General features: G+C 35.3%; 1 protein-coding gene across 1 annotated transcript in view; it reads right to left on the bottom strand.

The window, feature by feature from the left end:
- The window catches only part of PDE3B (phosphodiesterase 3B), a 179,311-nt gene that overhangs the window by 29,012 nt on the left and 134,526 nt on the right, over positions 1-15,773 (bottom strand). The window contains exons 5-9 of the mRNA XM_068988166.1: positions 15,332-15,438; positions 7,827-8,028; positions 7,174-7,250; positions 1,854-2,005; positions 717-854 (exon numbers count right to left, since the gene is read on the bottom strand). Of these exons, the coding sequence (XP_068844267.1) occupies positions 717-854; positions 1,854-2,005; positions 7,174-7,250; positions 7,827-8,028; positions 15,332-15,438 (676 nt within the window). The remainder of the gene's footprint in view (positions 1-716; positions 855-1,853; positions 2,006-7,173; positions 7,251-7,826; positions 8,029-15,331; positions 15,439-15,773) is intronic.

A 15,773-nucleotide genomic window follows, 5' to 3' on the forward strand; every position in this document is an offset into this window, starting at 1 on the left:
GAACTGTGGTGTTAGAGAAGACTCTTGAGAGTCCCTTGGACTGCAAGGAGATCCAACCAGTCTATCCTAAAGGAGATCAGTCCTGGGTGTTCATTGGAAGGACTGATGTTGAAGCTGAAACTCCAATATTTTGGCCACCTGATGCGAAGAGCTGACTCATTTGAAAAGACCCTGATGTTAGGAAAGATTGAAGGCAGGAGGAGAAGGGGACAACAGGATGAGATGGTTGGATGGCATCACTGACTCAATGGACATGAGTTTGGGTGGACTCCAGGAGTTGGTGATGGACAGGGAGGCCTGGCGTGCTGTGGTTCATGGGGTCACAAAGAGTTGGACACGACTGAGCGACTGAACTGAAGTTTCAGTCCAAAGTATTAGATCACCTTTCATGTCCTTTTAAATCTTAAGATTCAATAAAAAGTGAACCTTTATTACTTCTTTAGTATAAATGAAACCCCATTATTATGGGCAAATAAACTACTTTTCATATATACATAAATTATAAGTACCTTATAATAATAGATTGTGCTTATATATATATATGGCTTTATATATATAGGTTTCTCTTTTCAAATTTTCTGCTGAAAACTTTATTTTTGAAAAAAAAATTCAATGAACAATGTTGAACTTATATATAAACCAATATTATAATCTTTAAAGTTTGCTTTTTATAAAGATTCAAGGAAAAATTAAAGCAGTAGAGATATGAAACAAACCTGACTCAGGATCCTTCCTGATTTCTCTCCCATCTTTTCTACAAGTTCAAAAATTTGAAAATTCCAGTTACTCATATTTTCTATTAATGAGTCATAATCTTCTATTAAAATCAGATCCTGTGATGCTTCTTGTTCAATCTGTGTATGTAGGGGGAAAAAACCAAACCAACTTAACCTTACCTTTTATAAATATTGTTATATCCACAGCTAAATGAGAACACTTAAAAATGAATAAAAAATGGTCAAAATTATTTTCTATAATGGTTATTCTCAAATATAAACATGTCTTCTAGGCTTCAAAAGACTTACTGGTCATTATACTACTTTTATAAATAAACATATTTTATTTTGAAAAGACTACACAGATCTAAAATTTATCATTTTCATTTTGGAAGTTAAAGAGATCACAGGATAACGGAGAGAAACTTAGATCCTTATACTGACATTTGTTACTAGGATAACGTCTCAAAAGAAATGGATGGATTTTTTCCCCTAAAAAGATTGAATTTTGGGAAAAAAAAATTAAGAAAAAAAACTCCTATGATTTAGTAGATTATTTTCATTGTTTTTAATGACTGCACATACTTTATTGTCTCAGTTTAACATATATAATAAAAACATCAGCATAGAAAATAATATATTGACTATAAAACTAAAGAAATGTGTTCATTTAAAAGTGAATGCACTCAGTTCTAGAATGATGAATTTTAACGTAATTTTTTTTTAATTCAAGGTTTTCCTTTTTTTTAATTTTTATTTTATATTGGAATATAGTTAATTTTCACTGTTGTGTTAGTTTCAGATGTATGGCAAAGTGATTCAGTTATACATACACATATATCTATTCTTTTTCAGGTTCTTTCCTCATATAGGTTATTACAGAATATTGAGTTGAGTTCCCTGTGCTATACTTTGTCTTTGTTGTTTGTTTTATATATAGTAGTCTGCATATGTTAATCCCAAACCCCTCATTTATTTAAAGAAATTTTTCTTTCAGGTGTCACAGCGACTTTTCAGTAAAAACTTGAAGAAAATTATTGTATTAAAAACCTTGTTCTGGGCAAAAAATAATAAACTTAGTACTAACTAATAACATGTTTCACCTTAACATAATCATATTGAAAGTTTGTCTTTTACATTTGGTTGCTCTTCATTCCGTGCAGCTGGTTGTAGGTGATCATCACCTTCGCAAAGTAATTTTCGGCAGTCTCTGCTCTCTGTTTCCACTTCTTGTTGAGCTTCAGTAAGGTTGAATGATGCTTTTGAGAAAATGGTATTGTCTTCGTCACCTTTCAAAACATATATCAAGTAATAAACAAGAATAAAACGTGTCCATACTATATGAACAACTTTATAAGAAAAGTTTGTAAAAAAATATTCAGATAAATTGAACCATACTGGCATTCAGTCTAAACTGACACAGTTAAGTTGTATCTTGCGGGACCATTTGGCATAGGTACCCTGTGCTCAGGCAATGTTTCACCTGATATAGCTACTCATGGATGAAAGAGATGTGTGAATATTCACTGTAAAAATGAAAAACTGAAAATGTCAGTCCCTCTCATAGGAATTTTTTAAAAACCAATTTCATGTAAACAATTTCTAATACTTGAAATTATTTGAGTTTTGGATATGAAAATTCTAAAGTCATAACTATGGATGAGATTAAGGCACATCTAAAAATTAAAACAATGTCATGAATTATTTCTCTACTAATGTCACTAATAATGTTCCTTTCCCCAAATTGCATCAAATGGGATGCAGCATTGGTGGCTAATAGCATTCATTCATATAAAAAAATATTCATACTCATTTTATTTGTAATAGATAAACAGGAAACTTTCCCCAAACCCATCAACAGTGAAATAAATAAACTGTAGTGTATTCACACAGTTGAACACTGCAGAGCAAAAAGAATAAACTATAATCATAAGCATCAATATAATTTTTAAAAATACAATGTCAAATGAAGACAGACAGACACACAGGTATACTCTGTGATTCTCTTTATGAAAAGTTAAAAAACATATCAAAATTGATACACAGGAATACTGAAAGACAGGATAAACATTATCTTTGGGGGAGCAATTTCTGGAAACAGGCATGGGAAGAATTTCTGAGGTGCTGGTAATATTTTATTGATCTGGGTGCTGATTATATATGTATATTAGATGTATGAAAATTTATCAAGCCACAAACTTCAGATTTATATATTTTTCAATATGTAGGGATTTTTTTTTTAATAAAAGGTTTTTTTAAGTGTTTTTCAGAGCACTCATTTGAGTTGACTTTCAGAAAAACTAGGTTTATTTATTCATTCATATTTATTGACGTACAGTTGATTTCCAAGGTTTGTTAATTTCTGCTGTAAAGCACAGTGATTGTTATTCATATATATATATATTCTTTACTTTCTTAATTTTGTAAATTAAAAAAAATTTTTTGGCCCAGCAGCACTCAGGATTTTAGTTCCTCCAAAAGGGATGGAATCTGCAGCCCCTGCAGTGGAAGTACAGCGTCCTGAACCCCTGGCCTGCCAGGGAAGCCCTGCACTCTTTCATAGTCCTCTTTTCCATTATGGTTTACCATAAGACACTGAATACCGTTCTCTGTGCTATACAGCAGGACCTTGTTGTTTACCCACTCTATAGAGAATCCTTTGCACATCTGCTAATCCCTGCCTCCCACTTCATCTCTATCCCAAACCCCTCTCTCTTGGCAACCAAAAGTGTGTTCTCTATACATGACAATCTAGTTTTAGAACATTCATATCACCTCAAAAGGGGTTTCCTAGGTGGGGGTAGGTGGTTAAAGAACCCGCATGCCAATGCAGGAGACAGATGTGGATTCGGGAAGATCCCTTGGAGGAGGGCATGGCAACCCACTCTAGTATTCTTGCCTGGAGAATCCCAAGGACAGAGAAGCCTGGTGGGCTACAGTCAGTCCATGGGGTCACAAAGAGTTGACACGACTAAAGTGACTTCAAAAAATATCCTCATGCCTATTTACAGTTAACCCTTCTTCTTAGGCAACTGCTATTCCAATTATTGTCACTATAAATTTGCACTTTCTAGAATTTCATATAAATAGAGTCAAACAGTGTATTATCTTTTTAGTTTGGTTTTCTTCACTTAAAATAATGTTTTAAAATTTATCCACATAGCAGCATATATCAGAATTTTGTTCTTTTTTTGTTAATTAGAATCCTACACCATTTATTCAGTTACAAGCTGATGAACATTTGGATCATTTCCAGTTTAGCACTATCATGAATAAAGATGTCATAAGCAGACACAATCCTGTCTTTGAGTGCCCTTATTTTTTCTCTTGAGTAAATTCTTATCCTTGTTAGTGCTGGGTAATATGGTAAATTTATGTCTTATTTTTCTGTTTGTGTTTTGGTTTCTCTTTGGCTGTGCCACACAGCATGCAGTATCTTAGTTTCCCAATCAGGGAGCAAACCTGTGAACCACTGGACCACCAGGGAAGTCTCTATGTCTAACTTTTAAAGAAACTGTCAAAATGTTTTCTGAAGAGGGTTTAACATTTTATATTTCCATCAGCAATGCACAAGGTTCCAATTTCTCTGCATTTTTGCCAACACTTGGTATTGTCTATCTTTTTGATTATGCCTATTCTAGTTTACTGGTATCTCAGTATAATATTAATTTGCATTTCCCTAATGACATTAATCATTTTTTCATGTATTTACTACCCATTCTCTATATCCTTCATATCCTTCACCGAAAGTCTTTCAACAGATAATAAAAAATCTTTCGCTTGTGTTTTAATTGAATCAGTTGATTCTTACTATTGAGCTATAAAAGTTATATATCACAGATATAAGACCTTTATCAGATGTATAACTGCAAATTTTTCTCCCAATCTGTGGTTTGTCTTTCATTTTGTTATTGGTATCTTTTGAAGTGGAAATAAGTTTTAAAATCAGGTAGGTATCAGTCCTCCAAATTTGTTGTTTTTCCAAATTGTTTTGACTTTTAGGTCATTTGTATTTCCATGTAAATTTTAACACCAACTTGTCAACTTCTACTTAAAAAAAAAAAAAAAAGCCTTGTGGAATTTGATCAGAATTCGGATGAATTTATAGATCAATTTGGAAGAACAGCCCTGTTGAAAGTACTGTTTCTTCCAATCTGTTTGCTATTGCAACATCTCTCAATTTATTTAGACTTTAATTTTTCTCAACAATCTCTTATAGTTTTCAGTTTATAAATCTGTTTTTGTATTAAATTTATTCTAACTTTATTCTTTTTGATACTATTGTAAGTGGAATTGTTTTTTGTAATTTTATTTATTTTTGGCTGCGTTGGTTCTTCGTTGCTAAGTGCCTCTGGTTTTGGAGTGTGGGGGCTACTCTCTCTAGTTGCAGCACATGAGCTTTTCATTGCAGTGGCTTCTCTTGCTTCAGTAGCTGTGGTGCATGGGTTTAGCTTCCCTGTGGCATGTGGAATCCTCCTGGACCAGGCATTGAACCTGTGTACCCCTCAATGGCCAGGGAATTCCTGTGGTGTAGTTGTAAAGAATCTGCCTGGAATGCAGGAGACCCAGGTTTGATCTCTGGGTTGGGAGGATCCCCTGGAGGAGAAAATGGCAACCCACTCCAGTATTCTTGCCTGGAAAATTCCATGGATAGAGGAGCCTGTAGGGCTACAGTCCATGGCGTTGCAAAGAGTTGGACACAACTCAACACACACACACACACACACACACACACACCCTCACTGGCAGGTGGATTCTTGACCACTGGACCAATAGGGAAGTCCTAGAAAGGTTTTCTTAATTTCAGTTTATGAGGGTTCATTTCTGCTATATAGAAATACAGTTGATTTTGTACACTGATTTTGTCTCTTGTGACTGTGTGTGTGTGTGTGTGTGTGTGTATTCTTTGGAATTTTTTAACAAATGATCTGTGAATAAGAAGAGTTTTATTTATTTCCCTTCAGGATTTCCTAATCTTTTTATCTTTCTAGAAATTTTCAGTACTATGTTGAATAGAAGTGTTTAAAGTAAAAATCTTTCTTTTATTCTTGATCCTAGTGGGAAAGCATCAATCTGTTTCCAGGAAGGATGATGTTAAATTTGTGTTTCTTTCAAAGATGCCCTTAATCAGATTGACGAACTTTCCTAATACTATGTGTTTTCATCATGGAAGAGTGTTGGATTTTGTCAAATGTTTTTTGTGCATCTATTTAATTATCATGTGATTTTCCTCCCCCCTCTTTATGGGGCATATTACATTAATTAATTTTCAAATGCTATACCACCCCTGCATTTCTGGTATAAATACCAATGTCATGAATATGACATTTTATATGTTGCAAGATTCAGTGTGCTAGTATTCTGTTAAGGATATTGGCAGTGTTGGTCTCTAGTTGTCTTTTCTTGTGATGCTTTTGTCTGCTTATGGTGTCAGAATAATTCTGGTTTTATTTATAGAATGAGTTGGGAAGTTTGCCCTCCTATTTTCAGAAGTATGTGAAGGATTGGTCTTCCTTGTTGTTTTTTAATCTTTTAAAATGTAAACCCCAAAAACTATTACATTGTACACTACGGAAGGGTGAATTTTAAAGTATGTGAAGAGACTGGTGTTCACCTGTAACCCCTGAAAGGGCCTGTCTATTTCTGGCTTACCTTTACTCTTAAGATGCAATACTGCAGAGTTTACCAGGTTAATCCTATCACGGCAGACTTTCAGCTCTAATCTTTATCTCCGTAGTCCCAAGAAGCTGTCCCATGAAGCTACCAAAAGGGACTGTTTGTTCTATCAGTACTGGCCCCTCTGGAAGAAGCAAACACCTTTTGGTAGCCCCAAACTCGAGACTCATTTCCTAAGTCTCTCTTCTCCTCCAGGTCTTACACTGGATATTCTGAGGAGCCCATTAGTTCTTCAGTGGCTTCAAGCAGATTGTTGTTGCTAATAGTTTGTAACTTTTCTAGCTACCTTCAGGAGGTATGTTGCTCTGAGTTACCTAGTTAACTATTACTGGATGCTTGAGTCATCAGTGTTTTAAAATTATAAAACAACTATAATTTTATCACCAACAATATTCCTTTTTTGAGGGTACGTTTCAGAATGATATAACTAAGTTTTAAAACAACTTGTTTGTGTAATTATTAAAATGTATGCAAACCCTTCTGAGCTTACATAATGCAATTTAAATTTCAATGTTAATATAATTTCACTCTTTATGAAGCCTAACCGTAACGTAAGACTATGTTAATTTATACAGCACATTTTTACCCTTCAAAATACTTTCAAAAGTATTTCAAAATAAAATAATTTATTATTTATAATTTGCTAATAACTCCTCTGTAAAGTAGATGAAACATTGTAATCTTTGTTTTAAAGATGGATATCTTAACTCATTTATTCATTTTAAAAAGCAATGTTAAAATTGTTCTTAAAGTTAAAGACATATGACTTTTGCAGTCTCACCTGACTTTTCCCTGTGGCAGTCTGTACCAGACTCTGGTTCAGATGCTGAATCATATTTCAGTATTTGATGTCCACAGCTTGTAAAATAAAACAGGTAAATATGTATATATGACAAATGAGACAATTTTTGTTTTTATCTAAATACAGTCAGAAAATCTGTTTGTTTTTTTTTAAACTGTAAGATTCCCAACTGGAAAATACCCTAATATTCCAATCTCTCTATAAACTTAATAGGCTTTATCCTAGAAAACATCTTTGTCCCTGTGAAGGAAATAGCATATTTTGAAAGTAACCCTGGGATTAGAGGTAAACACCATCGTAAGAGCAGAAATGAAAATGAACATCAAATGAACTGGTTACTGTAAGTAAGTACTAAATTAGTGCTAAAATTACTAGTACTAAAATAATTTTCATACATTTACTGATATCTTATGATGGATAAAATACCATTATATTTCCCTTTATATGGAGATCATTTAGCTGGGAAATGAATAACAGCAGTGAAATGAAAAAAAAATTGTTTAGAATAAAAACTACTAGATGAAGAAAAGGATATAGTATTAATCATCTAGTTATAATACAGAACTAGAAAACTAGGAGTACTTTATTAAAATAACCTATATTTTGAAACCATAAACATCTGGGAAACTTACCTGTTACATAAATTGCTATCAGAATTTCTAAACTGCTGATACAAATCTGGTGAATTGGGTGTACTGCTCAAAGATCTGTGTAAAATGACAGGTGATTTAGTAAGAAATTCAGCAGTATCAGGAAATTCTATAGGTGATCGGTTAGTTGGAGAGCCAGCAGACACTGGTCCATGACTGGTTGAATTCAGGCTTGGTAAACCACCTTAAAAATTGAAAGAAAAGAAAGAGATATTATGTATGCATGTATCTGTTTATTGTCTATGTTTGGGTACTTATAAAGTTCTTCTTTAAAGAAAGCAAAAGTGAAGTCGCTCAGTCGTGTCCAACTCTTTGCGACCCCGTGGACTGTAGCCCAGCAGGCTCCTCCATCCATGGGATTCTCCAGGCAAGAATACTGGAGTGGGTTGCCATTTCCTTCTCCAGGGGATCTTCCCCACCCAGGGATCAAACTCAGATCTCCCGCATTGCAGGCAGATGGTTTCTTTTTTAAATAATGCAAAGCATTTACAATTAAATGATAAAACTACATTTATACATGGAGCTATCATCAAGACATTCTACGAATTCAGGCAGAATATAGACTATATTATCATCAATGACCATGGAATAAACACCCTGTGGCAGGATGACACATAATAGTAAATACCAAGAGTACGAGGAAAATGTACATAATAATGATAATAATGTGTGTACATGATAATGAGTGGCACAGATTTTCCTAATCCCTATTAATCTTCATCTTTCGTCCCTACCAGCCTGATTATCCATTTTACCATCTTTACTGTATTTTTTAATACAATAAAATTCATTTTTATTTTGGAAACAGAGTTCTTAGTACCATTGAGCAAGCTAAGCATGATAAAATTATATGAGCGTATGATAAAATTATATGAACACAACAGTAGATCCCTTAAATAAAATCTACATCTTTCCAGCTCATTCATTCATTTAACAAGTATTTGAGAGCCTATTATATGCTGGAAAATATGCTGGGCTTCACAACGGAGAAAAAGATGCCATCCCTACAGTGTTCAACAAACCTAAAAAAAGCTAGTGGAAAATACAAACAAGTGCTAAGTGAGTGCTAAAATAAGAGGGAAAAAGTGCTTCAGAAATACATCCCTAATCCTGGTAATTTATTCAAGAGCCTTTGCTAGGTACCTTGAACTAAGGGTGCATCTAGAGAGGTATAGGTAGATTTAAAACTTTGTTTCAAAAAAAAGATTCAAGTAAAGTGAGAATCAGAGAGGAAAGCAAATAACAGTTATTAAGGTACCATGGTATTTTCAGACGTAGTTACAGATGTATGTGATGGTTAATTTTGTGTGTCAACTTGGCTGGGCTATCATGCCCAGTTGTTTGGTTAAAATCTAGTCTAGATGTTGCTGTGAAGGTATTTTTCAGATGCGATTAACATCTAAATCACTAGACTGAATAAAGCAGATTACCCATTGCTATGTGGGTTGGCCTCATTCAATTTGTTGAAGGCCTTAAAAGAAAAAACTGAGCCCCTCCAGAGAGGAAGGAATTTTGCTTCCAGATTGCCTTCAGAGTCAAGAGTGCAATACTGACTCCTGCTATGACTTCCAGGTTAGCAGCCTGCCCTAATCGTTTCGGACCTGGCAATCTGGCAAGCCAGTCCCCATCAATCAGTCAATCACTGTCCCCCTCTCCAGTATATGTGTATGGGTATACACACATGCACAAACATCCTGTTAGTTCTGTTTTTCTGGAAAACCCTGACAAATACGATGTGTGTTCTTTTAGTTAATCTTCATAATAATCCTGTGAACTACACAGCATTTTCATTTCACATATGCAGGGCTGCCACTGCTGTTCTATCCAACTGACCTGTTTAGAGGCTCCTATAATTTCATATCATGTTAGGGCTGAAAAAAAGATTTTTTATAAATCATCTGGTCAAACACTTAAATGTTTCAGAAGAAGAGACTGAGGACTAGAGAGGGGAACTATCTTGCCTGTCAAAATAATGTTATTATTAACTGGAGACTAAAGTTCCAATTTTCAGCATTCTTTTCTTTAATTATACTGCTGCTGCTGCTGCTAAGTCCCTTCAGTCGTGTCCAACTCTGTGCGACCCCATAGACAGCAGCCCACGAGGCTCCGCCGTCCCTGGGATTCTCCTAGTGAGTGTCCAAAACTCTGACAAACAGGCTGAGAAGAATAAAGGATAAACTAATTTTAGGGTAGAAATTTGATATAATGTAGAAAAGCTTTTAAGAGGACAAAATGGTACTGAAACACCTTAGCAACCCTTAAGAAATACTTTCTACAATACAGATTTGCCATTTTTATTCTAAACCTTTTAAACTGTGAAATATAACATACAGAAAAGTTATAACAGGAATGCTCACCACTCAGGCTGAAATATAAAACATGGCCAGAGATCAGAAACCCATGTCCAGTATCTAATTCTCAGTCCTTTCATTAAAGGAAAGCATTACTTTGACGTTATGGTACTGTTTTTCTTGTCTTTCTTTATATTTGTACCACATATATATCTCTTTAACAATTTAGATTAGTTTTGCACTTTCTTTGAACTTTGTAAATGGAATCAGGCAGTATAAATGCTTTTATGCCTTGCTTACTTTACTCAACATTTTTAAAAGATATTTCACATGTTCACTCATTTTGAATGACATATAAAATTGTATGGATGAATATAGCACCATTTTATTTCTCTATTCAAGTACTGAACTGCCAAATTGTCTTCCAAAGTAACTGTAGCATTTTACTTTCCCATCAGTGATATATGAGTGTTCCTACTTTTGAACATTTTTCCAATTCTTGTTATACTGCCTTGGGAATTATAGACACCATAGTGGGTGTGAAGTCATGGTTCACTGTGGTTTTGATTTGCATTTCCCTAATGACTAATAATGCTGAGTATCTTTTCATGGGTAAGGGCCACTGGTATAACTCCTCTGGAGAAACATCTATTCAAATCTTTCACCAATTTTTTAGTGAGATCATTTGTGTTTTTATTACTGAGTTGTAAGATGTCTTCTGTAAGACTCTGGCCACCTGATGCGAAGAACTGACTCACTGGAAAAGACCCTGATGCTGAGAAAGATCAAAGGAGGGAGGAGAAGGGGACGACAGAGGATGAGATGGTTAGATGGCATCACCGACTCAATGGACATGAGTTTGAGCAAGCTCTGAGAGTTGGTGATGGACAGGGAAGCCTGGCATGCTGCAGCCAATGGGGTTGCAAAGAGTCAGACATGCCTGAGCGACTGAACTGAACTGAAGACATCTTTGTCTATTGTGAATACACAAGTTCATTGTCAAATTATAATTTGCAAATATTTTCTCCATCTTATGGATTGTCTTCTCACTTTCTTTAGGTGTCTTTTGAAGTGCAAATGTTTTTCATTTTAATGAATTCCTATTATCAATTTTCATTCATGCACTGTACTTCTGGTGTCATATCTAAGAATATCCAAAGTCACAAAGATTTTCTCTTATGTTTTCTTCTACAAGTTTTATGGTTTCATACTTAGATTTGAGTTTATGAGCATTTTAGGTTAATTTTTGAGTATGATGACAGGTATGGTTCAAATTCACTCTTTTTCATATGTGTATCTATCCAGGTGTTCCAGCATCATTTATTAAAAACACTATTCCTTCCCCACTGGATTACCGTGGCACGCTGGCTGAAAATCAGTTGACCATGTAACGGTTTATTTCTGGACTCTCAATTCTATTCCACTGATTTGGAATATCCTTATGCCAGTATCACTGTCAATCAGTGTCTTGATAACCACAGCTTGGTAGCAAGTTTAAATTTACAAGTGTGAATGAATCTCTAGATTTTTTTTCTTTTTTACTAAAGACTGTTTCGGCTACTCTGGGTACCTTGAATTCTGACATGAATTTTAGGATCAGCTTGTCAAATTTCTGCAAAGAAGCCAGCACAGATTTTGTTAAGGATTGTACTAAGTTTAGAACCATTTGAGGACTATTGTCCTCTTAACACCACCAAGTCTTCTGATCCATGAATATGGGATATCTTTCCATTTATCTGGGTCTTCCTGGGAATTCCCTGACAGGACTCCACACTTCCACTGCTGGGGGCACAGGTTCAAGTCTCTGGATGAGGAACTAAGATCCCACATGCTGTGCAGTACCAAACAACAACAAAATCGTATTTGGGTCTTTAATTCCAACAATGTTTCATAGTTTTCAGTGTACAAGTCTTGAACTATTTTGCTAAATTTATCCCAAAGCATTTTATTCTCTTTGATGCTAACTTTAAATGGAATTCTTAATTTCAGTTTTGCACTGTTCATTGCTAGTATATAGAAATGTAACTGATTTTTGCGTACAGATTTTATATCCTGCCACACTGATTAATTTGTCTATTTGTTGTAATACGTTTTAAGGAATTTCTTAGGATTTATAAATATATGATGATGATGTCTGCAAATAGTTTTACATCTTCCTTTCATTGTTTTTACCTAAACTTCTCAGAGTAGAACCTCTAACCCAATATTGAGTAGAAGTGATGACTATTTTATAATTATTTAAATTATTTTATAATTTCATCATATAATTTCTAATTCTTTATATTCTTTCCTTGGTGAGATATTGTTGTCATATTCTTCTTACTTTAGATATGGTTTCCTGAAGTTCTTTAAAGATATAATGGTAGCAAATTTAAAGCCATTGCTAAATCCAAAGTCCAAGCTCACTCACGGAAATTCTGTTGGCTGTTTTTCATCCTGTTTCTTTGCATGCTTCATAAATTTTTTTTAATTGAAAACTGGACATTTAGATACTATACTGTAACAATTCTAGTATCAGATCTCTCCCACCCTCAAGGTTTATGTGGCTTATTTTGTGTTTGTTCATTTTATTTCTGACTATTCATTGAGTGATCTCCTGAACTCATAATGTAGGTTTTTTTTTCACTGAGGTGTGTAGCCACTGAGTGCTCTGATGCCTTTTTCCCCCTTTCCTCTTTGATTTATGCTTGACTTCTTAGAAGTCACACGTGGGTCAGTATGATTTAGTTGAGACAGAAAATTTCTTTAAATGTCTTGCCTATGTGTCATCATTTGTTGATGTGAATATGTTTGAAAAGTTACACCTTCAAATTTCCAGGCAGTTTACAAAACAGCTTTAGCTTTTACTTCCTGCTTGTGCAGCACTTCAAGGTCAGCTACAAGTGGAGCAGCCAGGGCCTTCTTTCACAAATCTTTCCTGAGCATGTGCACAGCCCTGAAAATGTGCTCAGCCTAGCAGATCTTCAGGCATATGCCAAAGCTTTTCACTTTCGTGTGGTCATCTAGTGTCCAGGATTTCCTTTTAAATTTCCAATCAGTTCTTGTTTGCCTTAGTTGAAATCACAGCTTTACCCACTCAAAATGTTGCTGGCAGAGGGTGGTGGGTGTTTTTTGTTGCTGTTATTTTTTTGGAGAGCTGAGCTCTCAGTCAAATGAATTATCCACAACAACCTGGGAACAAAGATGTTTTCCAGTGAGTTTGGACAAAACATTTACTGTACTCTCAGGTTGTTGTTGCTTTTAATGCAGTTTTTAAAGAGGTCAGACTCTAATGACTGCAAAGCGAGTGGCTTTTAGCTGTAGTACCACTGAGCTGGGGAGAGAGGGTTTGGGAACTGCTTTCAATTAAATTGTCATAGAACCCAAAGCCTCACCAAGGTTCAGTAGTTAGTTTCTCTTGTACAGATGATTTCTAGTGTGTTCTCTGGCTTCTGTTAACTTCCAAAATTCTGAAACAGTTTAGTTTTTTGCTCCTATTTTTGTCCCTGGTGGCTCAGATGGTAAAGAATCTGTCTGCAATGCAGGTGACCCAGGTTTGATCCCTGGGTCGGGAAGATCCCCTGGAGGAGGGCATGGCAACCCACTCCAGTATTCCTGCTTGGAGAATTCCATGGACAGAGGAGCCTGGTGGGCTACAGTCCATTGGGGTAGCAAAGAGCTGGACACGACTGAGTAACACTTTTTTTATTTGACTGTGACACTGGATATTACAATGTACATCTTTGAAGTATTAGTTTCTTTTAAAACAGAACTTTTTAGTACTTTTCAATCACTGCTAGTATATCCAATGTACCCCTTTCCCCACCCTTTATGCCACTGTTTCCATATACTTCTTTATATAATATGCAAACTGCAGGGAGTCATTGTTTTCATGCACCCACATATTTAGGCTTACCAGTGCTTTTCATTCGTTCCTGCAGATCCATGCTTCAATTTGGATCACTTTCCTCCTATCTAAAGAATTTTCTTTGCTAAATCTCAGTAGTGCACATCTACAAGCAATACATTTTACCTTTTTTTGTATAAAAAAAACTTGTTATTTCACCTTAAATTTTAAAGGATATCTTCACTGGATAAAGAATTTCAGGTTGGCAATTTTTGTCTTGGCAATACTTTAAATATGCCATTTCATCATCTTTGGTGACTATAGTTAATAGTACTGTATTGTGTATTTGAAAGTTAAGAGAATAGATCTTGAAAGTTCTCATCACAAGAAAAAAACTTGTAACTATGGTGACAGATGTTAACTAGACTCATTATGGTGATCATTTTATAGTATATACAAACATCAAATCATTTTGTTGTACACCTAAAACTAACAATATGTCGATTAACAGCCCCCACCCCCACCCCAAGATTCTATTAAGGGTGGCTTATTAGGCTATATCTTCCCTGATGGCTCAAATAGTAAAGCGTCTGCCTACAATGCGGGAGACCCGGGTTTGATTCCTGGGTCAGGAAGATCCTCTGGAGAAGGAAACGGCAACCCACTCCAGTACTCTTGCCTAGAAAATCCCATGGATGGAGGAGCCTGGTTACAGTCCATGTGGTCGCAAAGAGTTGGACACGACTAAGCAACTTTGCTTTCACTTTGCTTCGCTTTGCTTTATTAGGATATAGGATACAGTCAGGATTTTTCCTACTCTCATATTAAGATTTTTTTTTCCTCCTCTACAATCACCATGCTACAAAAGAATGCCCTTTACTGAGGGTTCTCCTTTGCTCTTTGTCTACAACTATTCAGGTTAAATAGTTCTATATTTTATCCCTGAATCCTCAGTGCCTAACAAAGTTCCTGATACACAGTATATGTTCAAATATTAACAAACAAATGAGCAAATTGTCAACTAACAGCCAACCCAAACTGCTTAGTTTTATGTTAACTTCAGTTCATTTCAGTTCAGTTCAGTCGCTCAGTCGTGTCCGACTCTTTGCGACCCCATAAACTGCAGCACACCACGCTTTCCTGTCCTTCACTATCTCCCAGAGTTTGCTCAAGCTCATGTACATTGAGTCAGTGATGCCATCCAACCATCTCATCTATGAATAGGTAATGAAAACCCTATTCTCAGCTAAGAATAGTTTCTATTCATATCTGAGAAAATATATCCTCAGTTATTAATAGGTAATGAAAAGTTTGCACTACCATATAGTTTGAGACCTCCCATATTTAAGTCACAAAGAATGATTTCTTACCAGCTCTTCTTAGACCTACATGGTGAGTTAATGATACAGATGATGACCTTTGCTTCGGGACTGTCAGTAGATTTGAACTAAAAGGCCCATTTAGATAGCATCCTTGACTAAAAGGGAAAGATAACAGGTTAAGATTTTTAAAAACATGACAGATTCATTTTTTTCTTATGGTCTTCAATTCATTAGCAAATATCTGCTTATACATCCAGAGTAAAGCAGGCACCAGCAAATTTTTTCTGTAAAGAACCAAGTAGTAACTACTTTGGACTTTGCAAGCCATAATGTCTCTGCAATTACTCAATTCTGCCACTGCGGTATAAAAACAGCCATAACCAATGATAAACAAATGAGTAAAATCATGTAAAAAACAGGTAAGGTCCTCATTAGATCCACAGGCTGTAATTTGCTGAACCCTGGCAAGAAGCAGGTTATCAGTATCACT

This window comes from Capricornis sumatraensis, chromosome 16, assembly GCF_032405125.1.
Source record: "Capricornis sumatraensis isolate serow.1 chromosome 16, serow.2, whole genome shotgun sequence".
Classification (NCBI taxonomy): Eukaryota; Metazoa; Chordata; class Mammalia; order Artiodactyla; family Bovidae; genus Capricornis; species Capricornis sumatraensis.